The following is a 24,824-nucleotide window of genomic DNA, read 5'->3' on the forward strand; positions in this document are numbered from 1 at the left end:
GATTATGTTTGTAGTTAAATTCAACGATAATAACAAATTGGTTATATTATTGCCAATGACGCTATAAATGTTGGATTTTGTTTTCCTTACTTTTAATTGTAGAATGTAAAACCACTCAAAAAAAAATCATTAGGCATAAATTCGGTAATTCAGTTTTACATAAATTAAGCATCATGATTGCCACGTCAGTTTTTTGGTACTGTAAAACAGGGTCCACATACGCTAAAAAAACTAAAGCAAATCCAACAACCACTTCGTGTAACGGAAATTTACGCCTTACCCAAATAACAGAAGAAAAAATTTCTCTGACTCTCTCTCCCAAAACAAATCCAATCAAAAAATATAAATAAAAAATTGAGGAAGAAAAGCGAAAGATAAAGGAAGTGGAAAAAAAGCACGAGCCTCTTGACTTTATTGACCTCTTTAAAAGCGAAATGGCTTCTGTTGTAAACCGCGTTGTTTTAGACAAAACATAAAAAAACCGACATCCCCGACATCCAAAGCTGCTTTCCCATCCAATCCTCGGAACATCATCGTCCGTTTCTAATCCCCACATTTTTGTTCTTTTCAGACCTAGATTCGTGGGTTTTCCTGTCCTTGTTTTGTTCGGAATTTTCATTTCGAATTCTTTCATTTTGGGAATTTGGTTTCTTTGTTTTGTAACTTAGAATGATTTCTAGCCATGCGTTGGCTTCAAAATATTTCCTTTTCTTCTTCTTCTTCTTCTTCCACAGCCGCCACGCCGGCAACTTCTCCCAGGAAACATTTGCAAGCTAATAATAATAGTAATAATAATACTAATAATCATGATAGTAATCAGCGTAATCAATCTCGTCACAATTACTTGGGGTTTCGCATTGCGGGGCCGAAGCTGATGAGGCAAAGGGAGCTGAGGCGTCTCAGCGACCAGGAGGTTACGCCGGCGAAGGAGGTGGCGGTGCCGCTGTCCAGGTCGCCCAGTACTTATGATACTCCATTGTCATCGTCGGCTCCGGCTTCGAGGACAACATCGTCGGCGTTGGCAGTGCCGTTGCCGCTTCCGCTTCCGCTTCCCGAAGGAGACGGGGATCAACGGTTGCCGTCGCCGAATGAGGTTGGACATGGTAAAGGTTTAGAGGATAGAGATAGAGAAAAAGCAGATGGAACTCCTTCGAATTCAAGGTGATTTTTTTCTTCTCAATTATTAGTTTTAATTAACATTTAATTAAAAAAAGTTCTTGATCCTTCCTTAATTGATGCAATAGGTTGTAATTTTAAATAGGATTTTGTAATTATTATTTAATTTAAAATTGCAATGAAGGAAAGAAATGATTTCTTATTACTTTTTTTATTTTCGAAATTATTAGCTCATCTTAATTTTCTTTCCTTGAATCATTTGATATTTTATTTTTAAGGATAGTAATTAGTGATATTCCGTTTGGTAATTTTGCTGATTTTAGAAACAAAGTTTGAGCTAGAGGATGATTTATTCATAATTGCAATATTATTTAATTGATAATCTCTGAATGCTCAATCTGAAAATTTTAAGCTTATTTCATGTGTGGATTGTTCTTAGTATATTGACAGTGCTGCTGTAATAAAATGTGCCTTTTGTTTTGATAGAGCAGTTTTAGGTTTTATATTTATAGGCATTGTAGATATTTGGATTACTTCTTTTACTGGTTTTTCAATAATTGATAGTTTGTCAATTCTCCTATTACAGTATGTTTGCTTCTCGTGACGCAAGGAAGAGGGTAGAGCACATTGAGACAAGATCACCCTCTAAGTTATTACATCAAGAAGTAAACAGAGGGGATAGTTCTCAGGATGAGTTTAGGGTGAATGTTCCTGTTAGGAGTGCTCCTACGAGTCCTTTCACCAGTCCTGTAATTAGCCCGCACAGAATGAGTACTGGTGACCTGTTTCCACACTATGTCGTTCCTACAGGAAATCAAGTCTGGTCTGCACCAGAGATGGCAACATTGGATGTTCCAGGGCTTCCTCCCCCGGCATTCTATGATTACACTGCATTTAGCAGTGATAATACTCCGCTTCACAGTCCACCAAATAGAAGTCCTCAACGAATGAATAGAAGCCAAAGTGGATCTGCTTCACCAATACACCATAGGTTGTCACTTGAGATCTCATCATCCCGTCCTGAAAATAGTTGCCCTATCAATGTTCATCCGCTACCTCTTCCTCCAGGAGCAGCCATGGCTTCTCCATCAGCTCTTATTCCTCAAGTTACAAATAAACCAGAGCCGTTGCCAATGAATTGTCAATGGCAAAAAGGCAAGCTTATTGGGCGTGGTACATTTGGAAGTGTTTATGTTGCCAGCAACAGGTATACAAGTTCTATGTATCTTTGCTATTGTTTCTCTGGACTCTTGCTATCTGACCACTGAACTGGCTTCTTGTTTCTGACAGAGAAACTGGAGCTTTATGTGCAATGAAGGAAGTTGAGATATTTCCTGATGACCCAAAATCTGCAGAGTGTATAAAGCAACTAGAGCAGGTATTTCTATAGCAAATATTACATTTCTTCACTCTAGAGAGAGAAGAGTGAGAACTTAATAATTACCTACTGCTGGTTTCTTATTGCCTTCCTAACTACTTCCTTCCATTGCAGGAGATCAAGGTTCTTAGCCAACTCAAGCATCCAAATATAGTGCAGTATTATGGTAGCGAAATAGTAAGTAATACACCAATGGCATGTTTAGGATTTCACCCCTTCTTCTAGCTCCACTTATTATCTGAAGAACTTCAATTAAGGAAATCAAATTATGCATATGTAGGTTGAGGACAAGTTCTATATATATCTGGAATATGTTCATCCTGGTTCAATTAATAAATATGCTCGCGATCACTGTGGTGCCATAACAGAATCTGTTGTTCGCAATTTTACTCGCCATATTCTTTCTGGGCTGGCTTACCTGCATAGCACAAAGACAATCCACAGGTACAAAGCACAGTGCTGATTTATGGGTTAAAATAAGGCTTGGCATGCACCTTACAATAGCCAGTTTGAGTCTAAAAGTGAAGGATGTCTGCTTTTAAGTTCTAATTCAAATTTTAAGCACAAAAACACTAGTAGTTTAAGGAAGGTAAAGAACCTATTTTATTGTTCTGTTATGAATTGTTAATTGCTTAGTATGCTGTTTACCTGTTCTATTTAGGGATATTAAAGGGGCTAATTTGCTTGTTGATGCATCTGGAGTTGTCAAGCTTGCTGACTTTGGGATGTCCAAACATGTAAGTTTCATGTCTTCCCCTTCTCTTTGGATACAAGCTGGTCACAGATAAGGCGTGCAAATTTGTGGCCATAGGACTTTTTATGAGTTGATGTCCGCCTGTCCTTCCCCACACAACAATAAATAAATTAAAGGAAAAAGAAATTTATTGCAATCCATCCTGTCAACTGTAGTCCTTTCTTGGATGTTTTAATGAAGGAAGTGGGGATGTAAATTGACATAAGCACACATGAAGTTAGAAGGGAGATTATAACTGTTCTTGTGTGAAGTTGCATCACCTGGCATGTGCTGGCAGAATTAAAGCTATGTAGTCTTTGAATGAATTCTTTAACTCTTCATTTTCTTTGCTTGCAAGTATATGCTCTGGTCTTGCAGACATCAAATGCTGTATTAGCAAATGTACTTGCTTTCAAAGTGGTAAAGCCTTGTCCAGGATCATAATTAGATTTTAAGCGAAAATAACTGAATAAGAAGAAGGATGGTATATTGTGTACTATGAGTATATAATTGTTGCAGTGACAAGCTGTGAAAATTAGAGTTGATTAGCTTGGAGTGGCAGATGTGTCATTATCATCATCATAATTTGCCTTTCATTTCTTGTTGTTGCAACATCCTTAATTTTCCTGGAATTCATACTCAGCCTTGACTCCAATTTTGGGGTGGCTGCATGAATAATTTTCCTCCAAGACATCTTGCTTCAAGGTCTTTGCTAGTTATTTTCTTTCTGCATTAGCTTGAATAATTTTGGATTCATTTGTTGCACAGCTTAGTGGACAAAGAGCTGATCTTTCTTTGAAAGGAAGCCCATACTGGATGGCTCCAGAGGTACCATCTCGCGACTATATCAATACATGATGGTCTGTAGTTTAAACATACTGACATCATTCATTTCCCTGCAGCTCATGCAAGCTGTGATGCAGAAAGATAACAGTTCTGATCTTGCTCTAGCTGTTGATATTTGGAGTTTGGGTTGTACAATTATCGAAATGTTCACTGGTAAAGCACCATGGAGTGAGTATGAAGGGGTAAGCACCTGATGTTTCTTAATTAACTTTATTGATCATGCCCAGCATTGGAGAAATCTTCTGCATTCCAACTTTTCACCATCGCATTAGATTATAGAATGAAAAAAGAACAAAAAGTTGTGTTCTGTGTTTCTCATAATGCAAATTCTTATACATTGTATACCAGTTAGATTGTGCTGAATGGCCTTACTTGTCCACCAATCATTAAGACCTAAGAGTGCCGTGATTGTCTGCGTGACAAGGACAAGTTCAATTGCTTGGTCTGGTTTGTTGTTAAATAAGAGCCATTGCCAATTTCTCTACATTCTTTTTGTTAATGCAGGCTGCAGCTATGTTTAAAGTGATGAGGGATACTCCTCCCATACCCGAAACATTATCACCTGAGGGCAAGGATTTTCTGCGCTGCTGCTTCCGAAGAAATCCTGCAGAGAGACCATCTGCAAGCGTGTTATTAGAACATAGATTTGTGAAAAGCTCACCGCAGTCAGCTGCCTCATCATTTAATGGAAAAAAGTCCATGGTAAATAAGAATACTTCCCCTTTTGTTGCTGCTGGCATCTAATGGTTTATCTTATAGTTGGTTTAATTTTTGCAGGATATTCCCCTTAGTCCAAGAGAGCGATCTGAATTTAAACTGGATCAATTGCCAGTGCAGCAAAGCTTGCGAAGTACAAAATCAGTGACTCCTGACAGGTAAGAGTTACATTCTGCATTTTCTTTGACCTTATCCTCTTTGGAATTTGCATATTCTGACTGCTGAATTGAATCAATTGGTAAACTTTACTTTTTTCTTCACTGTCCACTCCAGCTTCACGCATTATTCTTTTTCTCCAGTGAGACTGCACAGCGATCTCATTACAAGACTTCCGACTTAACAATGGCCCCACGCTATTCTCCTCGTTCAACCCTTGAGACTCTTCCTAGTTTGTCTCCTCCACGCTCAGGTCAAAATACTTATCATCCCAACCCTTCTGGTACCATTAATGTATCTATCAACCAGGAGTCGAAGAAGAAGCAAACTTTCAGATGATGTTGACGAGAGGAAGAAGCACTGTACATTATTTTCAAGGGTTCTGCTGATAAGGCAGCTTGAAGCATTGCGATGGTGACCTCAAAAGCTGCTGTCTGATTTGTGGCAGTGGAGAGCTGAACTAAAAGCTCCTCACCCTATCTGTCATCAATGCCTCGTTGAAGTTCCTGTAGCCTTTTCATCCTGGAAGCACATCCTGAAGCAGGTTTTTGTATACTAGCAATATTTTTTTTTAGAGCTTCCGAAATTAAGAAAGCTCTTTTTTCATGTATATTTAACATAAGGTGGCATTCTCATCTCCATGTAAATATGGAGTCGAATGAATTAGTAGATTTTAGAAGGTTTAAGTTAGCCATACACCATTCTCCTAACGCCCAAATCTTGGGCGCCCTCACCCTCTGTATCCTGTGTTGTTGGCCCATCTTAATTTGTACTATTTGAAGTCCAATGCGGCAATGAATTCTGGATTATTGTGGAACTGAAAGACTTGATAAAGTGACAACAAAAAAAAAAGTGGACTGTCTGAAGAGGAATGAAGGTGTGGGAAATCTTAGCATGATCACAATGTATAAGTTCAGTGCCATAGACTTCTATTTCTTTTGCTAAAAAACCAATTTCTTAATGACTAAGCTTTTTAACAATACTTTAATAACAGTCTTTACCCAATAGTAGGTTGTGATTGTGCGATCCACATTAGCCATGAAACCGAAATTGCTTTTTAGGCTGAGAAAAAATGAAGGGGAGCAGATAGATAAGGATAGAGAAGGAAAAGAAAAAAGGCAATCTCCAAGATACCAAATTGACCATAAAACCATAGTTAAAACAGTCAGCTTTGAATCGTAAGGTTGACCAAGACCCGATCAGCATGTTGAGTTTTTGCATTTTACCACTTGGCCGACCCTCGGGACTCATCAGGTCATCATTGATCAGACATTATTATGGTATATTTTTTGAACAAACACATTCTAGAGTTATTGTTTCTAATCAGAGGGATCATCGAATAATTATTGTTGCTAGTTTCTTGGTGTTATATGTGTCAGGTCTTCCACCGCTGGATAGATTCAATGGTTTAGATCTATGATTGAAGCCGCCTTCACAGTACTTTCCCAGTCATCATTTAGTCAATTTAAGTCTTTAATTAAAATCAATAAAAATGAGGAAGGAAATTTAAAAGAGTAATGATGGTATCACTTTCATACTTCTCTTTCCACTAAACTGAATTGCGTTCACGTGAACAAGTAAACGCACATTTTCCCTCTTCCATCCACGTTTCTCTTTCAGTTTGTCCCATAAAGACCAAGGACTCTCAAAAAACACAACCAGACAAAACCATCTTCTCAAAAGAGCTTTAGCAGACAAGCAAAAATGGAAGCACCTGCGACACAATCCATAGAGACTTCAACCAATAATTTCCAGGTTGAAGAAGATGAACAAGACAAAGCTGTTGATGAATGGTATGTACCCTTTTTCTCTTTTGCCTTTTTTTTTCCCCCAAAGACTTTGGTATATATAGTTTGTTTAATTCGGTTTTTTGGGTGTTATTGAGGGTGCAGTTGTTCTTGCTGCTATGACTGCACGGAGACCTGCTTCGATTACTTGTGCTGTTTCAATCTTTGTTAGAATTTAGAAAGGAAAATAACCATCTCTATGTCACTATAATTCTAGCCTTTCTTGACTGAAAGAGAAAGAACAATGGATATTGCTTTAGAAAGGAAGTAGTACTTGTATTATTACAATGTTGTGGTCATGTTTCTTTCGTTTCATACCCTTTTGGATTCTTTTATTTTTCTCTTCTTCTTTACCACTTTATAATTAAGTCAATAAAGTAGCTTTTGAAGTGCTTTTGGCTCAATCTGATCCTTGCAAGCTCCAAATCGGTGCGTGTAAAGCCACTAGATTTGGTGGTCATCAAGCTTGGTAGGCGGAAGATGACTCTTAGGAATTAAACTATTTGATTAGCAGCAACGAGTTGATTTGTTGACCTTGTTTCAAATTTAAAAGGTATCTTTTAGCAGCCCAGTTCCTGACTACTGACTGCCTGTTGCTTTACCACTTAGATTGCTTGTTATTTGTGGGGTTAGAGAAAGAGATCTTGATCCTTTATTCTCGTCCCATACAAAGGCCAAGGTTTCTCTATGCAGGCCGGTGTTCACAATTTAACAGCCATCCACAGGGCAATGCATACAGAATTCTGGGGACGAAATAAATAATGGAAATTTTTAAGAGAGCGAAACTAGATTGTCGTGGACATGGGCTAGCTAGTGGTACCCACGCTCCTTTGTCCAAGCTATATAAAGGAGAAAAAATAAAATAGAGAGGTATTAATGGTTAATGTCAAGGAGCATTGTTTGTGGCCAAAAGTTGAATGCAATTTGGGATAAATTAATTGATCATTTAAGTGTAAGCAAACTAGAGCAAGGGCTTTTCTTTTGCAAATTGAACTCAACAAATATGACGTATCAGATTGAGTGGAGAAACCTTGAGCTCTTGGCTTGCCCCTACAATTCACTATTGAATATTAAAAGCTGGTGAACTTCTGGTCAGGAAGATCTGAAAGTTTTATAAAATCCTAACAAAATTAACAGTTTCAGCCGTGCTAGTCGTTATGCTCATCAAATTTACAGACATTCTTTTGTCCGGTTGTCCCTAATATACTGAGGATTGGTAACCCTTTTTTCCCCCTCTTTTTGCTCGAAAGAGGGTAGTAACATCTTTATATAGAAGTAGTTTGGGTTGGTAATTGGAAACCTTTCAGAGCAACCTTGAGTAGGTTAGCCATTGGTCCTGTCTGCTCACGTTTCGCCAGAACATCTCAAAACTTACAAAGTGAATGGTGACAAACAGAGTTTTGTAATGAAAGGACAACAAAATGAAAAATGGTAGAAAACTGTCTCATAAATAGAAAGGGACACTAATTATGGACTAATTCTTTTTATTCAACTGAAAACCACTAAACTTTTCGAGTACAAGGCTATGCTAGCTATTTCCATAAAGCCACCTTTTTCTTGAATGTGGAGAGGCCGACGCTTCTTGTGAAAAATGCTAAGGTTTCTCAAAAGAAACCAGAGGAAGGAAAAGTTACACCAAAGTAAGTTCATTTAGACAGACAATTTATGTAGTCCAGATCATCGAGCAAGGATATCCGCTTGAGGCGCAAGGCTTTCCCACGAGGCCCTTGTTCCTTTCTTTCTTTTATTGCACAAGGTCAGAAGAACTTGTGCCAAGAAAGGGTCCTCTCTCTCTTTTCTTTGTTAGCACTTAAATGGGTGCTTGGCCTCTATAAAGCACAGGGAAATTTCTTACAAGTTTACGAGCTTCAAAGAAAATTTAGAAGTTCTTAGCTTGAGAGGAATCCATATCAGAAGGTTATGACAAAGGCATAAGAATACATCAAGAATAGCAAGGTTAAATATCCAAAATAATGGTAGTTCAGGTTTTGAAACAAACCCTCTTATTAAGTGGCAAACAAGTACTTTAAAAAAAGAAGTGGCAAACAAGTACTATTCAACTCTGTAGTAGATAGAGAAATTACTTCCTTTGTCTCAATTGCCTTAGAAAGCAATTGGTGTATAACACTCCCGATTTCATCTTTAATTCTTGTTCTTTTCCACTCTTATAATGGTTAACTAAGTCCTCTTGTCCCCCACTCATTTAACTACCCCCACCTAGCTCACACTTTCCCTGTAGTTGTGGGGTTCCTGCTTACACTGAACAATATTTATCCATTGCTGGTTGCACGGCACTAGCTGATATGCAAATTGTCCATTGATAATCTGTTTCACCAGTCCATTAAACTGTCTATGAGTGTATCTTCCACTACAAGACTGCTGATGCTACTTTCGGCATATAAATATGGTTTATGGAAAAAAAAAATTATTGTTACCTATGACTTATCTTTGGTATCTTCGCATGCCTTTGAATTTTGGCAGCCCCAATTTTCTTCACATGTAGACACTTAAGTCAAACTCGAGAGTATAATTTGCAGTCTGCAATGAAACTTTTCTAGAGGAATGCATCATCATGCCACTTAGAGCTATTTTAGTTTTCCAATTGCTGACGAAAATATGTGGGATTGTACCGAACCTATTGAGGGAGACATCTATAGTGGCTCTCCCACTATCTGGAAGACCTTGATTCAAAAAGGGCAATGCATTCTCCTTTGGTTACTTGTGTATAAATGGCTCCTAGTTCCACTGCTGAGCAACGAAACTAGTTAGCATTTGATTTCAGTGTTTGCTTTCAAGATATGGAACACAAAACCTGCAAACTTCCCTTTGTTCGCTTGATTTACATCTTGTTCCTGAGTCATCTGGTGTTCTGTCAACTTGATTATAAATACTATGATAGCACTTGTCCCAACCTCGCAAGAATCGTTAGATATGGAGTTTGGTCAGCTATTACTAATGATACTAGGATGGCAGCCTCTCTCGTGCGACTTCACTTCCATGATTGTTTTGTTAACGTAATGAATTTGTCCTCTATTTTTATGTGATGTCTAATTATTCTTTTCGGATTGCATAAAAGCAAATCCCTTCCCCTAACCATAAGAACAGAATGATAGTAGGGAAAAGAATGCCTAGAAGAAACAAACTTCAGCATTTACATAGCATTTAGGACATTTCAAGCACTCAGTAACTGTCCCATTAATATGGACATAGCCCTAGGTTTAGCACATAACTTGAATTTCCAATATTTGTCTGCGCACTTACTGGTTTCCTTTTCATAACTCTTTGTCTGATCTCCAGGGATGTGATGGGTCTATCTTACTTGACGATATTGGCTCAACATTTGTGGGGGAAAAGAATGCATTAGCTAATCAAAATTCAGCTAGAGGCTATGAGGTCATTGACAATATAAAGGCTAATGTGGAGAAAGCTTGCCCATCAACCGTTTCTTGTTCTGACATATTAACTCTTGCAGCAAGAGATGCTGTTTATTTTGTAAGTAACATTTATCATTCATTGTTGCTTTTATACTTGACTTTATATAATGATCATCCTTCATGTATTCATGTGAATCATGTCATTAATTCTTCTGTTAATATTTCATCGAAGGCGGGTGGGTCATACTGGATGGTACCCTTAGGTCGCCGAGATGGACGAACAGCAAATAAGACTGCAGCCAATGAACTCCCATCACCTTTTGAGTCCTTAGATAGCATCATTGCAAAATTCAATTCAAAGGGTCTTGATATAAAGGATGTGGTTGTGCTATCAGGTATGCTCCCTATATCGTTTCAACTTCTATTGTACTTCTGCCGGAGACAGAGAAATGAACATTCAATCTTATCTTTTCTGCTTTAGCATAAGATAAGAACTTGCTTGCTATTGCCTGTATTTTAAGTTAGTTAGTAGGCTTGAACTAGATGTCATTAAATAACCAAATTGGATCTTGATATTGCCAAACACAGGTGCTCACACCATTGGCTTTGCTCAATGTTTCACATTCAAGTCAAGGCTCTTCAACTTCGGTGGCTCAGGCAAGCCTGATCCAGAACTTGACGCATCGTTTCTGAAAGGTCTTCAAAGCGTGTGTCCAGATCAAGTTGATTCAGACACCAACTTGGTTCCTTTGGATTCTGTCACCAGCACCAAATTCGACAACAGCTACTACAAAAATATTGTGAACAGTTCTGGTCTTTTGCAGTCAGACCAACTTCTCGGTACAGACAATAGAACTGCTTCAATGGTCCTCAACTACAGCAAGTACCCCTTCCTGTTTCTGAAAGATTTTGGAGCATCAATGGTGAAGATGGGCAACATTGGTGTGCTGACAGGACAAGATGGGGAGATAAGGAAGAACTGCAAAGTGGTCAACTAGTCAGCTAGGAACTTGTATCTATGAAGGCAGCAGAGGAAGTGACTTTTCTGTTTTCATCAAGTGTGAACTTTAGCCAGGGAATGAAAATGCAGTTTTCCGATCAATGTGAACAACTGCATGTAACCTTATGCTTTGACATGTAAATGTATTCCGGATGTAATGTGGGGACCTCCTTAGGTTCAGTCTCATCACCCTTGCTCAACTACATGAAAATAATTGGCAAGTTGCATTGCTGCTCCCATTGTAGAATTACGTCCTCATGAGTTTTAGTCTTGTCTATTCACCAGGCAGTGCATCCTCCCAATTTTGTTCCTTGGGACAAAAGCTAGGAATGGAATGACCTTATAACTATTTTTATTATTACTATTATTTTGTAAGTATCATTATTTGTTTCAAATTATCCATATTTGAAGAATTCATGTCAGATTTATGAAACTAACGTGAATTTTATACTTATAGTAGATAATAATTTGATGTTTCGTAATTATATAATTATATAATATATATTTCTATAGTCAGTTGGAAATAGTATTATCAATTGCTTTTCCTAATTGTCACCTTATTTATGATGATATTACAAAAGAATAAAAGATAAAAAAAAAAAAAAAAAGAAAAGTATGTGGGGAGTAGAATGTAATTTTGGAAGGATGACAGGAAACATGTCCGTAAGCTCAGCGGACAGTCGGTCTCTAGCACAGTACATCAGGAAGATATCGTACGGCTCGAAAGCCAACCCAATCCTGACTTAGGGACAGGCCCCAACATCAACATCCTCTCTTAAGGACCAAGGCTGAAAAAGAATGTCCACTCTTAAATATGAATATATGATGCCACCCGTATCCTCAAAATCCGTGTCGTCTGTCATGCAATGTAGCTCCACAAGACAAAAATCCGACGGTTCCAAACCTCCAACATAGCATACACCAAACCACACCGTATCACATCCACCTCCGCAAGAAACAGCCAAAACGTTCAGTCACTGAACAGGCACCCAAAAAGCAGCAGGATCGGCAGAGGTAGGGGTTACTGGTCAGCACTTCAGCAGCCAAAACAAACCCACACGGCAAACGTACAAGCAAAGCCAGAAACTAAGACAACCCCCCACCCCCCCCTTTTCCTTTTTCTTTGAGTTCAAAATAAAAAGTGGGATTAGGGTTGTTCTGGGTTACTCTTTTTATTGTCGGTTCAGGTAAAGAGTTGAGAGAGAGGGGGGGAAATGGTGAACCCAAGATGTTATTTGGACATAAGTATAGGAGGAGAACTAGAAGGAAGAATAGTAGTGGAGTTGTACAAGGATGTTGTGCCTAAAACTGCTGAAAATTTCAGGGCTTTGTGTACTGGTGAGAAAGGCATTGGACCTAGCACTGCTGCTTCCCTGCATTACAAGGTCCTGCCTTTTTCTCTTTCTTATATGCATAAAACACTAATGTTTATATGTAAATGCATGAGGTATATCTTGTTTACTGTTTACTCTTTTTTCTTTCTTCCTGGAATGTCAAAGTATGCTAAAATTTCTTGGTTTGAATTTGGTGGGTGATAAAGTAGGGGGTGGGGTTGTTTTGGGTAAAGTAAGAGCCTTTGTTTGTGTTTATTCTATGAAATTTAGTTGGCATGCAGTTTTAGATTTTATTAAATGGTTATTTGATAGAGGTTACATGTTTTGTGCAAAGTTTTGTTTGCACATAGTGTATTATGTTCTATAAAGGAATAATATATAATATAAAGTGCAAGTTTTTTAGAGTAAAAAGTTTGAATATCTAGAGGCTCTTAACTTCAGGCCTCTTTTTTCAACCTGGAATTGATTTAAAATTGATAAAATGGTGCAAAGGTAAGCGGCAAGACAGCTTTTTTTTTTTTCTTAAATGCAGTTTGCTTCTAATGATAACGCATGTAGACATAAATTGAAAAATATGAAACTTGCCTTTGTCAATGAAACCTGCCATGGCTTAACAAAAAAAAAAAAAAAAAAGAAAGAAAAATATGAACCTTTTGCTATGTGAAAAGAAAAAAATTTGAGAATAAAGGGAACTAAAGATGATATGGTTGGTTTCTTGCTTTTGCAATTTCACTTTGAATGATCTTATGCACTCACTGTTCACACTCTTACTCCTCATCTCCTTTCATATAGACAATGAGTTTTTCCTGCCAACCCTGCCTTTACCTTTGTGTAATCCTTTTCCTCGGGTCGTCCTACATGTATGCGAACACAGGCATTCCTAGAAATATCACCTTAGAATTTGACATGTTTAAGAGATGTGGAATTTTTCTTTTAATTCTGCGCTTAAGAAATTAATCACCTGGATATGACTATGCACTTTCAAGTAGTTTTCATTACTTTGTAAGAAATAATGTAGTTCTTTTTAAAAAAAAACATTATAGTGCCATATTAATTTACAGGGTGTGCGGTTTCATCGCATTATCAGAGGTTTTATGATACAAGGTGGGGATATATCAGCTGGTGATGGAACTGGAGGAGAATGCATTTATGGCTTGAAATTTGAAGATGAAAACTTTGAGTTAAAACATGAAAGAAAAGGAATGTTATCAATGGCTAATACGGGGCCTAACACCAATGGATCTCAATTCTTTATTACAACTACTCGTACCTCTTATCTTGATGGAAGACATGTGGTTTTTGGGAAGGTTATAAAAGGAATGGGTGTTGTTCGTTCTATCGAGCATGTTGCCACTGAGGATGGTGATTACCCCACTCAAGAGGTTATAATTGCAGATTGTGGAGAAATTCCTGAAGGGGAAGATGATGGAATATCTAACTTTTTTAATGATGGTGATATATATCCTGATTGGCCAGCCGACCTTGACAAAAAACCAGATGAAATTTCTTGGTGGATGAAGGCAGTAGAGTCTATTAAAGCTTTTGGAAATGAACAATACAAGGTATTTGATCTAATCATATGGCTTTCTGCGGTATAATATGCTCTTTTTTCCTGTTTCATAGATTTCACATGTTATATTCTCTATTATGAATGATTAGGGCTTGTGCTCTCTTCGAGTTATGAATGTTTATTGGTGGTACATTTTCTGCTATACATTCGTTTATTGACTACTTTTGTTTGGAAGTTTGATTTACTGCTATAGTGTTACTCACTAAATATTCCTACCTGTTCCCTCTTACAGAAGCAAGACTATAAGATTGCTCTTAGAAAATATTGGAAGGCTTTGCGCTACTTGGATGTCTGCTGGGAGCAGGAGGGCATTGATGAAGGTGCATGATTTAGTTTCTTTCTTTGATGATCATTATGTTATTGCCATGAATCCTTTGGTGTCTCTGATGACTTTTTTCCTCTTTTTTAATTTGTCATTGCACAGAGAGGATCTCCTCTTTGCGGAAGACCAAGTCTCAGATATTTACAAATAGTTCTGTAAGATTTTGAATTCCTTGAAAATGTTAGATCATCGATAATTCATAGGTTTAGGCTTCTAGCATGGCAATTTTAGATCATTCCAATCTTTTTCATAGTTTAGATTCACATTCATTGAATCAGCTCTGTAGTGGTTAATTTGACAGTATGTGATGGTAGGGAATTCCTCTACTTTAATAATCTGTTGCCACTTATATGTACTTGTTTCCCACTATTGATGTTAGGATCCTTTCATATAACCGCTGTCTGTGTTGTCTGCTTTAGGCCTGCAAGTTGAAACTAGGTGATCTAAAAGGAGCACTGTTGGACACAGACTTTGCAATTCGTGATGTAGAAGATAATGTGAAAGCCTTTTTTCGCCAAGGCCAGGTCAGTTACTATCTGTGTGACATTCAAAGCTAAAGTTTGCTGATTCTTCGGCACTGCTTGCTTTGCCTTGTCTATTTCTTTTTCCTGGTTGTGTATATAATATAGTTTGTAGCTGTGTTATTTCTTGGCTGACTAGTATTGGAGCTTTTTCAAGCATAACTATTTTGTAGTTTCCTTATTTTGCTAATTGGTTTGAGAGAGTAACTTGCATGTTTATAACAAAATAAAGTGTTTGACAAATTCAGAATTGTTCGATATGTGTTTTTCCCGGTTGATTATCATTTCTTATTCTTAGGCTTAAAGTTGCCTACTATCTGTTTGCATTGACATGCAATTAGTTCAAATATTAAATGGTTTATTCTATGTTTACCTAGGATGCTTTTTTCACAACATGCATTTTTCATTGACGTCAGGCATATATGGCACTGAATGACATAGATGCTGCAGTTGAGAGCTTTAAAAAGGCACTGAACTTAGAGCCAAATGATGGTCAGTTCAATCTTGTCTCTTGTGAAATAGCAACATTAATTTAACAAATTTGTCTGGCCCGAATAATCAGCTGCTAAACCTCTTCCCTGCTCCCTCCTCCCTTCTCTTCCTTCCCCTTTCCTGTTTGAGGTTGGGAAGGGGGTCATTAGGCTTGCTAGGTGTTCATATTTGGTCAGTGTAATGTGTCACCTGGTGAAACTGTATACAGTAATAATGTGAGTATGGAACTTTACTTTAAATCATCATCGCCCTTAATTAGTCTTTGCTATTATACATAGTACTAATTCATCAAAATCATTCAATTATATACTTTTAGTAGAAATCTTATATCATGTTTTCTGCCCTTCAGGTGGAATAAAGAAAGAGCTTGCAGCTGCAAGGAAGAAGGTTGATGATCATCACCTATTCTTTTATTGAACATTTCACAATATTTAATGCTTTCCTTCCTGCACTTCCCCTTAATTTCATCTCTGGAGGTAATTGAAGTTGTAAAACTACTGCAGATTGCTGATAGACAAGACCAGGAGAAAAAGGCATACTCTAGAATGTTTCAGTAGATCGTAGCCAAAATTATGGTACAGGAACAAGTTTTTTATTTGCTTTCTTGTTTTCTATGTTTCACTTTGTCTAGTAAACCGTGATTTGATATGTAGACAGCCTTTTGTCTAGAAGGATCAATTTTGGGTTTTCTTGTTTTTTTGCTTACATTGTCATGTATTCAATGCGTTGGAGTTATTCTCATTACAGTCTGTGGTTGGCTTTAGGAAAAATCAGGTATGAATTTTTTTTTTTCTATGGACTCGTACATACATGTCCATTCTTATGATCTTATGGAGTTTATTCTGTTGTGCAGGCTTTGGTGTAGGAAAAAACCTGCTATATCTCTTTTCAGGAAATTCTCAAACTTGAATGAATGTTAATGCAGAATTGTCTTTTCTTCCTTTTGATTTCTGGTCAAGCAGATGTGACAATTTATTCCCAGCAGAAACTGTATTTTTGCTTACACGTCTGTTTGAGCTTATCTGAACAATCTTTTTATGCGCAGAAGACAACTTTTTTTATTTGATGTAAAATGGATACTTTCTTTTTCATTTTAGACTCTTTATTTTTCCTGCTTTTTGACTTGCTTATCTGTTGTGGCTTCCCTTGCTTATACTCAGCAATTGCTTTGGCTCGAGCTTTTGGGAATGCAAATCCTCTGTTAAGGACCTTGTCTACTCCTTGCTTAGTCAAGTCCTGATGTCCTGCCTCCTCTTGTTTTGTTTCTTCATCTATGACTTTCTTGTCCTCAGCTGTTCTCCTCCTTAATCTCTTGTCAGGATGTGTTTCTTTTAGTCTTTTTAAAGCTGAGTTTTTCCCTGCCTCTGCTGTAACCTTTTGTTCCACGGCTACAGAAACCCGCCAATCTGCCAATGTTGTTTCTTCTTTAGCTCTTCTCTTTAGGGCATAGTAGTCTTCCTGTGTTAGTTGTACTGGGGAACTGTCTGATTCTGGATGATTGATGTAGCGAAGAGCTTCTGCTGCTGATGCCCCAAAAGCTTCTGATTCTATTCGCACGGCTCGAAGTGTTAGTTGCAACGTTCGAAGAGTCTGCCTCCTTAGCCGCAAGGTTTGTTTTAGTTTTGATCTTGCTCTGTGCTCTTCGTCCTTGTCTGCCTTCAACTGTTCCAACTCTTCACGCACATGTTCCAGAGCTTGGTTCACTTCATTGATCATCTTCGTGGCCTTGAGTTCTCCCTCTCTCTTGGATCTGATGTCTATGATGATGGTCTCAAGTTGTGATTCAAGCTCCAAAATCACATGATCAGAAATAGTACATTGATTTTGAGCAGTGGCGAGGTCTGATTTTAGCATTTCAAGCTCATCGATAAGAGGTTTGGAGTGTAACCATGATTCTGTGGCTTTATCCTTGGCTCTCTTTAGCTTTTCCTTTATCTTCCTTAATTCTGCCACCTTGGCCACCAAGGTGTTGCTGCTTCCTTTGTCTGATTCTCCTTCTTGGCCCAAATAGTTCTCTGTTCTTTCATTATCAAATGACTCCATCGCTGCTGTTATTGATCAAGGAAAGAAATCTCTCCTGTCCGGAGTTCTCTGAAATTTATGCATTATGAGTCTGATTTATTGCTACCTGCATCGCAGGTCCTAAGCTTTTTTAATTGGCAATGCTGTCGTTTTCCAAACCAAATAATCAGAGGAATGAAAAGTCATTTGAAAGTCCTAGGAATGCATTGTTTTTACCGGCTTCTTTCTATTGTTATGTCCTTTCTTTTGGCTTTACATTAGATGGTATACGGCAGAGATAGATTCTTGTTATACTTGCATCACCAAGTTGTCAAGTCTAGTTCTTTGTTGCAATCTCCTCTGATTTGACATTAAAAGAAATTAGCGAAAAGAACTTTATGAAGTGACAAATGAAAACTCCAAAGATTATTTGAGACAGCATTATACTAGGGAAAATCTCAATCTTCTTGCAAGGCCCTAAGCCGAAAGTTTTGCTCTTCATGGAGCCTCATAGCAAAGTTGGCAAGGACTTCTTCATTGGTATGCGCTCCCTCGACTTCCTCTAACTGACCAGTCTCGAAATTCAGCTTTGAAACTCGTTTCTTCAAGAGCTCCTTTCCAATCTCCACAAGTTTCTGCAAATTCTCCTCGGTTGCAATGTCAGCCGTTGATGCATCACCAGTCAAGGTATCATCCTGTTTAATCACCGGCAAAAACATGAAAGAACATTAATCCTATATTTTACGTGGAGAACAGTAATGATGCTAAATGAGTATTCAGTTGCTTAGGAGTTAGGACATGCTTATGGATACTGCCCATCCAACATGGGGCCTTTGTATACCTGAATACGGAGATAATTTTCACTGCAATGACTGCATTGGAAGAGAGCAGACACATGAAAATCAACCATATCAGAGCTTGCATGCAAACAAGCATCGAGAAGTGGTGTACTTCCATTGTGGAAGATCCAATCCGACATGTTCCAATTGGAAGCCTTAACTGCGTCATACTTTGGTGCATCCATAGGGGTGGTACCTGTGCCAAGTGACAGCACAAGCATCCTCTTGCTGTCCATCGGTTCGATATCTATGAAATCGGCATTTCGCTTCATGATCTCCATCCAAACGTGGCTAATAGCTACTAGAGTCTACAGATTTAGATTAAATGGTTGTTAACTATTACAAATTTTGTTAGCTAATAATTAGCCTGGTTCTATTTGCCTGCTTCTGTGAGAAAAATTAAATAAATCTGCACTCACTGGATTGTTTGCAGCAACTCCTCCATCAATGAGATCAAATGTGTGGGTTTTCCCATTTGTATGATCCTTGGTTTCAAAGTAATGTGCTGGTAGAAGAGTAGGAGCAGCAGACGTACCGATGCAGGCATCTGCTAGCCTAGCATTCTTCCAAGCATTCACCTTCGCCTAGAGGAAAGTTCGATTTAATAATAATAGTAACAACAATAACAATAATAGAAACTAATGGCAATAATAATTAATTCGTACATCATTGGTTGAGAAGATCACTGGCTGCAGGAGCTTGATGTCGAAAGTTGGTATAACCACATCAGTCAATGTCTGTTTGAGAGTAATGTCTCCGAGTAACTGGTTTATCAATGACCTTAGGTACTGCCCATCATACTTGGGTCCCATCGATGCATCGGTGCTGCTAATTATAACATTTTTTGAAGTTATGAAAAAAAGATGGTTAGCTAATTTGAAGAATAGCTGGAATTATTAATAGACATATCTCGTTCCATTAGAGTTTTACCTGTCCTGAGGGAAAATCTTGGGGGAGTGCTCCAGATAGAAATTGTTGATGTCCTTTGCCGCGTACATGGGTTGTCGTCTGCTTCCCTTGCTGGGAGCTGTAAGCATGGTGGCTACCAACCCACCAGTGCTTGTTCCTGCAACGATGTCAAAATAATCCGCAATTCTTGCATTTGGTCCATCCAGCTCCTAACACATTGATCAACCACATATATATATACATTTATATATATGCAGAACTGAAAACATGAACAGATAATGTTGCTAAAATAAAAGGAAAAAAAAATTCTGTTTGATGAGGTAAACCTGAAGCTTGGATTCAAGGAAGGCAAGAAGAGTGCCTGGAATTATGCCTCTGATGCCACCTCCATCAATACTCAGAACTGTTACCATCTTCTTTTTTGCAAAACTGCTGGCCATTTTGATTCAAAAGAGAGCTAGCTGCTAAAAAATTCCACAGTTTTTTGTTGAGAACGATATTACCAGTTTATTTGAACCTGATACTGATGATCAAAACTGTATATTTATAGCAAAAAGTGGGAGAATACAGTAAGGTCCATGCACTTTATTACTCATCCATGTTTCCTTCCTGATTATAGTAACCATTAACTCATCAGAAATATTGGTTTATGTCCAATTTTTTTTTGTATTTATTTTTTACATCGTTTTGCTTGGTTGATCATTACCTACTTCACATGCATCACTTTTGCTGCCGCCTCTTTGCTCTAATCAGTTAACTAATCTACTCGCTGCTAGTAGTAATTATTTAATGTTAATAGTCACCTTTGCCTTGCTGAAAGGAGAGAGTTGTTATAACTTGTATCCACTAAATAATACACTTTCTGGTTTAAAACCAATAATTATTGATGATGATGATGTGTTGTGAACATAAAAGGAGAGAGTATCTTGATTTGTTTTATCTCTTCTTTTGCATAGATGATATGTTCTTGGGTTGTCAGCAATTGCAGCCACCCTCAAAGAGAATTCTATATCAAAATGGGAAGCTATTAATCCCAAGCTTTACATGGACGGCATTGTATATCAAAATCTCAATTATGTTTACAAGAGTTTGCATATTCTACTCCATGTCTCATCCTGTTTGGTCATCGGGAAAATCAATATTGTTAAACAATAAACATGAAATAGGTTGTTGGTATCGAACTCATAACTAATGCAGTTAGTATATATTGGCACATGCATGCCAGCCGCCTAAACAAGCGTGCTTCGGATAAATGCTTTAGCGCCAGCCTCCATGAAATTCTATTGGTAGTTTTTAACTTTAAAGTTGGAATAAGCTTTTCCAATAAGCATGGGAGGCAATGACCTGCGTGACAAAATTAAAGTTACCGAAAATACTAATTTATTTGGTCTAAAGAGCCATCTGCCCTCCACCCTCTTCACATCACATGTTGAATTCCTATATCGAGACAATCAATCGTTTTTTTATAAAAGAATGATATATTAAATTATTTATATTTAAAAATAAAAAAATATAAAATTATATACGAAATAACCAATCAAATAAAATTATTATGTATTCATTATTTTATTTATTATTTATCTCGAATTAATTAAGTTTTATGTTATAACATTTTTATCTTGTCTCATCACATTCTCCTTTTTACTGAATTTCACAATCCAAATATTAATGTATATTTACTAATTAAATTTGTTGCATTTATGAAAAATTTTCAATTATCACTTAAAATGTTTTATATTTTTGTTAAAATTACAAAAGAAGAATGGTACAACTCGAACTTTTGAATCCTATCAATCCCCAAGATCTAAGCTCAAGTGACCTTATTATTTTGGCAAACCAATTGATAAGATAATGCTTCAAAGCTTTATAGGAGGAAGTATTACATTGAAATCTCAATTCATGGTGCAAGCCTAAGCTTTCGTTCTTCGGAGAGCTTCTTAGCAAAGTTGGCAAGAGCTACTTCATTGGTAGGCTCTCCCTCGACTTCCTCAAACTTACCGGTCTCCAAATTCACTCTTGAGACTCGCTTCTTTAAGAGCTCTGTCCCAATTCCAATGAGCTTTTTCAGATTCTCTTCGGTTGCAATGTCAACCGATGCTGCATCGCCCGTTAATGTGTCATCCTGGTTTAACCACCAAGAAGATAAGTTAGTATTCAATACAGTTTTTGATTAAATTCTTAATTAAAAATTAAGTATGGCTTTACATTCCATTGCTTTCCGTGGTTACCTGAATACGGAGATAATTGTCCTTGGAGTTAAGGCATTGAAACTGAGTGGAGGTATGAAAGTCAACTATATCAGAGCTAGCGTCCCAAAAGACGTCAAGCAATGGAGTTTTCCCTTTTTCATAGAGCCAGTCGATCATGCCCCATTTGGAGGCTGCAGCTGCGCTATACTTCTCTTCATGCTTGGCTTCCCCAGTGCCTAGTGATAGCACTAGCATCCTCCTGCTGTCCATTGGTTCGATTTCCACAAATTCTGTACCATGCTTCAAGATCTCCTTGGAGAAGTGGTTTATAGCTAACATTGTCTGCAAATTCAGATTCATGGTTAAAGAATACACATTGGTTAATATCTCAAAAACAAATGAAATGCTGAACTCTTGGGCTAGCTCTCATCTAAATGTTTTTATTTTTGTATTCTTAAATTTGTTCAAGTTCAATCTATAAAGCATCCCCAAATGAACAATGTACGGACAGGATTATTTGCAGCAACTCCACCATCAATGAGATCAAACGTGCGGGTTTTCCCGTCAGCATTCTTAGTTTCGAAGTAGTGTGCGGGGAGAAAAGTGGGAGCAGCAGAGGTGCCGACGCAGACATCTGCTAGCCTAGCATTCTTCAAAGCATCTGCCTTCGCCTGTTTCCAAAAAGAAAAACAAGTGTAACAAACACTGTAACACATCAAACTCCACACATATAGGTGTTTGACAAGCTATTAAGTCAGTACATCGTCGGTAGAGAAGATCACTGGCTGTAGGAGCTTGATGTCGAAAGCTGGTATAACCACATTTGTCAGTGTCTGCTTTAGAGTAATGTCTTCTAGTAACTGGTTTGTCAATGACCTTAGGTACTTGCCATCATACTTTGGTCCCATTGATGTTGCTCTGAAGAAACTTGCCATTGAGGCCAGGAAATTAAGGCGACTGCTTCCGAAGATAAAGAAGAAAATCAGCTGAAATTTTGTTGTTATTATTATTATCATTATTATACTTATAGAAGATCGTCATACTAAAACATTCAATTTAAAATTAATTGATAATAAACCAACCTCAAGATAAGTAACAAATACAAGCAATAAGGAATATGGTAGTTCCATTAGAATTCACCTATTCTGAGGGAAAATCTTGGGGCAATGCTCCAAATAGAAATTGTTGATATCCTTTGCTGCGTACATGGGTCTGTTTTGCTTGTTTGGAGCTGTAAGCATGGTAGCTATCAACCCACCGGTGCTTGTTCCTGCAATAATGTCAAAGTAATCTGCAATTCTTGCATTTGCTCCATCTAACTCCTAATTAACAAAGTATAAAAATCAACCACATGTAAGCAAACTTAAGCCGTTGATTAATAATGATGCTGAGCAGAAAAAGGAAATAAAATTTAGTGCTTGAGGTATACGTGAAGCTTGGATTCAAGGAAAGAAAGAAGAGTGCCAGGAATAATGCCTCTGACGCCACCTCCATCAATACTCAGCACTGTTACCATCTTACCTTTTGCAAAACGACTAGCCATTTTTGATTCCAAGGAGCTCCTTAATCGATTAAAATTAAAGTTGCAATATTAGTCTATGAAGCATACCCTGATCCAAGTTTAAATAGTGTTTATTTACAACAAATTTCACACGAATAAAATTAAAGCGTGCAGAGCATGGCCCATGGGAAACAGGTTTCATATTGAACCTCATGGTAACCGTGAGCTCACCTTCATTGACTGTAGTCAAATTTTAAATTTATCTTGATTTGTTTTAATTACCTAACATGATTGATTAATTGTGATTAGCTTCATTCACATGTCACACGTTGGTAATTCTTTTCTCTTATTTGGCTTGTCTGTCCATTTATTATATACCCATCATTTTTTTAAAACAACAATGAGGGGACCAATTTTTTTGTTTTAATCTATATGTTTGTTTGATTTAGCCAATACATGCAATGGATGGTTACGTGGTGTCAAGTTATTGGGTAGTTTTTCATTAATCTTGGTTTAAAGTCTTCATCCGAAAACCAATGCAGAGTTGTAATGTTAATCTAAATAATGAGTTTAGCTAGCATCTCATCGACTCCATAATTAATCAGATGAACTTATAATTCTTTACTTAGATCATACTTCCCATAATGACGCTTTAGAATCCAGCCTCCATGACCCTATTCGCAGTTTCAATGTTCAAAGTTCGATTCAAGCTTTTTCTTGTTCAACATGCACGGGGTTAATGACCTGCCTAACAAAAGTTACTGGAATATAATCTTTTCCCCCGCCTGTAACTCTCGAATTTTACACTTCTGTATTTGATTTTTTGTTATTTTCCCCTTATTTTCGAGCTCAAAAATATGACCTAGATCCTTTATATAAAGTTCATTGATTATGTTACTTACCACAAGAAAGAAAGAAATTATATATAATACTATTACTTCTCCATCTCTGACCTAACTATTTGCAAAGGGACAAACTAATTATAAGTGTTTATTCGCTAGGCAGACCTGGCCGTGATGACAGCTCATACAACTATAGAATAAACCAAACAGTAGCTTATGTTTGTTTAATTAGTATATTCATCGATATAATTAGAGTTAAACCTAATACTCGTTTCAATTCTTAGATGCCTAGCGGTGTGTTTTAGCCATGTTTTTGTGCAAATCACGTTTGGTCTTGGTCTTTGTTAATGCAAAATTCTTAGATATGTATATACATTGAGTTGAATGTCGATTAATGCCAGCCATGCACGTTTTAGGTCATTTTCAGGCCTTCAGTTTACTGTCATATTGAGGGAGTAATATTCTTTTAAGAGAGTCCTTTCCAAAATAGTGTCTGTCGCTCCTTTTCTCTTTCAAGCAGGGAAAAAAAGGCGTTTAGATTAAATTAATTATATATAGTACATTCTAATATTTTATCACGATTTATATATAGTACATTCTAATATTTCATCACGATGAGAGGATGGTTTTTTTTTTTTTTATAATTGAGGGAGAGAAATTCGAATCTTACTCTTTAGGTAAATGATCATGCATTAACCAATGAGTCAAATACTCGAGTGCTTTTTATAATCACAATGAGAAGATGGTTATAAAGCTGAAAATTTCAAATTGAGCAACCTGATTTTACTCTCTTCACAATTAAATTAATTTACATGTTAACTGTCAATTCAGCATGACTCTGAACCTACTCAATATATATGATCGGTGTATTTAAATTGAATGTATACCGTTTCAATTAAATATTAATTGATTTATTTTTAAAATTTTTAAAAATTAAAATAATCAAAATTTTATTAAACGTAATCGAAATCGATTGAATTATATCTTCAAATTAAAAATAATCAAAACTAACTTATTTTAATTGATTGTAGAAAGAATGTTCATCAAAATTAAGTTGAATAATATTACAATCTGTTTTATATTAAAAATTATTTTTTTATAAATAATTTTATCATTGAAAATAATGCATTCTCAATAGAAGATTTAATACTATTATATTCTATCTTATATTTCAATTTGTATTATTCATAGATAATT

The 24,824-nt window shown here is 37.0% G+C and overlaps 5 protein-coding genes and 1 long non-coding RNA gene across 11 annotated transcripts; 4 read left to right on the forward strand and 2 right to left on the reverse strand.

Moving 5' to 3' along the window:
* The first annotated feature begins 433 nt into the window (after positions 1 to 433).
* MAPKKK5 (mitogen-activated protein kinase kinase kinase 5) lies at positions 434 to 5,868 on the forward strand. 2 transcript variants are annotated; one of them, XM_007047112.3, is made up of 11 exons: positions 434 to 1,161; positions 1,703 to 2,323; positions 2,407 to 2,494; positions 2,609 to 2,671; positions 2,775 to 2,938; positions 3,156 to 3,231; positions 3,996 to 4,055; positions 4,130 to 4,255; positions 4,578 to 4,775; positions 4,851 to 4,948; positions 5,064 to 5,274. In XM_007047112.3, exons 1-11 carry the CDS (start codon positions 683 to 685, stop codon positions 5,128 to 5,130), a joined length of 2,040 nt encoding a protein of 679 aa, XP_007047174.3. In that variant the 5' UTR covers positions 434 to 682; the 3' UTR covers positions 5,131 to 5,274. The 2 variants fall into 2 exon arrangements, with proteins under 2 accessions (XP_007047174.3, XP_007047173.3); XM_007047111.3 differs by having other exon boundaries at positions 438 to 1,161; positions 5,090 to 5,868.
* A 396-nt stretch (positions 5,869 to 6,264) lies between these two features.
* LOC18611082 (uncharacterized) lies at positions 6,265 to 7,032 on the forward strand. Its single transcript, XR_001927698.2, has 2 exons — positions 6,265 to 6,739; positions 6,839 to 7,032. It is a non-coding gene; the product is annotated as an uncharacterized LOC18611082 (long non-coding RNA).
* Positions 7,033 to 9,476: 2,444 nt separating this feature from the next.
* LOC18611081 (peroxidase 10-like) lies at positions 9,477 to 11,334 on the forward strand. Its single transcript, XM_007047113.3, has 4 exons — positions 9,477 to 9,747; positions 10,031 to 10,225; positions 10,340 to 10,502; positions 10,696 to 11,334. The coding sequence occupies exons 1-4, from the start codon at positions 9,532 to 9,534 to the stop codon at positions 11,103 to 11,105; spliced, it is 984 nt and encodes a 327-aa protein (XP_007047175.3). The 5' UTR covers positions 9,477 to 9,531; the 3' UTR covers positions 11,106 to 11,334.
* A 411-nt stretch (positions 11,335 to 11,745) lies between these two features.
* On the forward strand, positions 11,746 to 16,291 carry LOC18611083 (peptidyl-prolyl cis-trans isomerase CYP40-like). 4 transcript variants are annotated; one of them, XM_007047119.3, is made up of 9 exons: positions 11,746 to 12,492; positions 13,503 to 14,003; positions 14,244 to 14,331; positions 14,436 to 14,488; positions 14,753 to 14,857; positions 15,271 to 15,346; positions 15,696 to 15,733; positions 15,850 to 15,921; positions 16,200 to 16,291. In XM_007047119.3, the coding sequence occupies exons 1-8, from the start codon at positions 12,322 to 12,324 to the stop codon at positions 15,901 to 15,903; spliced, it is 1,086 nt and encodes a 361-aa protein (XP_007047181.1). In that variant the 5' UTR covers positions 11,746 to 12,321; the 3' UTR covers positions 15,904 to 15,921; positions 16,200 to 16,291. The 4 variants fall into 4 exon arrangements, 3 of the variants coding, with proteins under 3 accessions (XP_007047181.1, XP_017969314.1, XP_007047184.1); XR_016023951.1 differs by lacking the exon at positions 15,271 to 15,346; XM_018113825.2 differs by lacking the exon at positions 16,200 to 16,291 and having other exon boundaries at positions 11,747 to 12,492; positions 15,850 to 16,051.
* A 1,506-nt stretch (positions 16,292 to 17,797) lies between these two features.
* Positions 17,798 to 19,694, reverse strand: LOC18611085 (patatin-like protein 1). 2 transcript variants are annotated; one of them, XM_088802849.1, is made up of 6 exons: positions 19,422 to 19,694; positions 19,117 to 19,304; positions 18,852 to 19,014; positions 18,606 to 18,770; positions 18,189 to 18,494; positions 17,798 to 18,042 (listed from the first exon to the last, which is right to left on the reverse strand). In XM_088802849.1, exons 1-6 carry the CDS (start codon positions 19,533 to 19,535, stop codon positions 17,806 to 17,808), a joined length of 1,173 nt encoding a protein of 390 aa, XP_088658975.1. In that variant the 5' UTR covers positions 19,536 to 19,694; the 3' UTR covers positions 17,798 to 17,805. The 2 variants fall into 2 exon arrangements, with proteins under 2 accessions (XP_088658975.1, XP_017972239.2); XM_018116750.2 differs by having other exon boundaries at positions 18,852 to 19,011; positions 19,422 to 19,693.
* Positions 19,695 to 20,920: 1,226 nt separating this feature from the next.
* LOC18611086 (patatin-like protein 1) lies at positions 20,921 to 22,827 on the reverse strand. The gene is made up of 6 exons (XM_018121051.2): positions 22,714 to 22,827; positions 22,425 to 22,606; positions 22,046 to 22,241; positions 21,794 to 21,955; positions 21,324 to 21,626; positions 20,921 to 21,217 (listed from the first exon to the last, which is right to left on the reverse strand). Exons 1-6 carry the CDS (start codon positions 22,825 to 22,827, stop codon positions 20,993 to 20,995), a joined length of 1,182 nt encoding a protein of 393 aa, XP_017976540.2. The 3' UTR covers positions 20,921 to 20,992.
* Between the last annotated feature and the right edge of the window lie 1,997 nt (positions 22,828 to 24,824).

The sequence above is a fragment of the Theobroma cacao genome, chromosome 1 (genome assembly GCF_053813885.1).
Source record: "Theobroma cacao isolate CCN51 chromosome 1, ASM5381388v1, whole genome shotgun sequence".
Lineage (NCBI taxonomy): Eukaryota > Viridiplantae > Streptophyta > Magnoliopsida > Malvales > Malvaceae > Theobroma > Theobroma cacao.

What these genes read in the sequence shown, in the direction of transcription:
- MAPKKK5 (XM_007047111.3), top strand. Translation starts at nt 683, where the DNA reads ATGCGTTGGCTTCAAAATATTTCCTTTTCTTCTTCTTCTTCTTCTTCC. An exon ending in GTTTATGTTGCCAGCAACAG is followed by an intron (nt 2,324 to 2,406) that starts GTATACAAGTTC and finishes TGTTTCTGACAG; the next exon opens with AGAAACTGGAGCTTTATGTG. An exon ending in AGCACAAAGACAATCCACAG is followed by an intron (nt 2,939 to 3,155) that starts GTACAAAGCACA and finishes TGTTCTATTTAG; the next exon opens with GGATATTAAAGGGGCTAATT.
- LOC18611081 (XM_007047113.3), top strand. Translation starts at nt 9,532, where the DNA reads ATGGAACACAAAACCTGCAAACTTCCCTTTGTTCGCTTGATTTACATC. An exon ending in TCCATGATTGTTTTGTTAAC is followed by an intron (nt 9,748 to 10,030) that starts GTAATGAATTTG and finishes TCTGATCTCCAG; the next exon opens with GGATGTGATGGGTCTATCTT. An exon ending in CAAGAGATGCTGTTTATTTT is followed by an intron (nt 10,226 to 10,339) that starts GTAAGTAACATT and finishes ATTTCATCGAAG; the next exon opens with GCGGGTGGGTCATACTGGAT.
- LOC18611083 (XM_007047119.3), top strand. Translation starts at nt 12,322, where the DNA reads ATGGTGAACCCAAGATGTTATTTGGACATAAGTATAGGAGGAGAACTA. An exon ending in CTGCTTCCCTGCATTACAAG is followed by an intron (nt 12,493 to 13,502) that starts GTCCTGCCTTTT and finishes ATTAATTTACAG; the next exon opens with GGTGTGCGGTTTCATCGCAT. An exon ending in AGATATTTACAAATAGTTCT is followed by an intron (nt 14,489 to 14,752) that starts GTAAGATTTTGA and finishes TGTCTGCTTTAG; the next exon opens with GCCTGCAAGTTGAAACTAGG.
- LOC18611085 (XM_088802849.1), bottom strand. Translation starts at nt 19,535, where the DNA reads ATGGCCAGCAGTTTTGCAAAAAAGAAGATGGTAACAGTTCTGAGTATT. An exon ending in TCCTTGAATCCAAGCTTCAG is followed by an intron (nt 19,305 to 19,421) that starts GTTTACCTCATC and finishes TCAATGTGTTAG; the next exon opens with GAGCTGGATGGACCAAATGC. An exon ending in AAGATTTTCCCTCAGGACAG is followed by an intron (nt 19,015 to 19,116) that starts GTAAAACTCTAA and finishes TGTTATAATTAG; the next exon opens with CAGCACCGATGCATCGATGG.
- LOC18611086 (XM_018121051.2), bottom strand. Translation starts at nt 22,827, where the DNA reads ATGGCTAGTCGTTTTGCAAAAGGTAAGATGGTAACAGTGCTGAGTATT. An exon ending in TGATCTTCTCTACCGACGAT is followed by an intron (nt 21,956 to 22,045) that starts GTACTGACTTAA and finishes TTTTGGAAACAG; the next exon opens with GCGAAGGCAGATGCTTTGAA. An exon ending in ACAATTATCTCCGTATTCAG is followed by an intron (nt 21,218 to 21,323) that starts GTAACCACGGAA and finishes TGGTTAAACCAG; the next exon opens with GATGACACATTAACGGGCGA.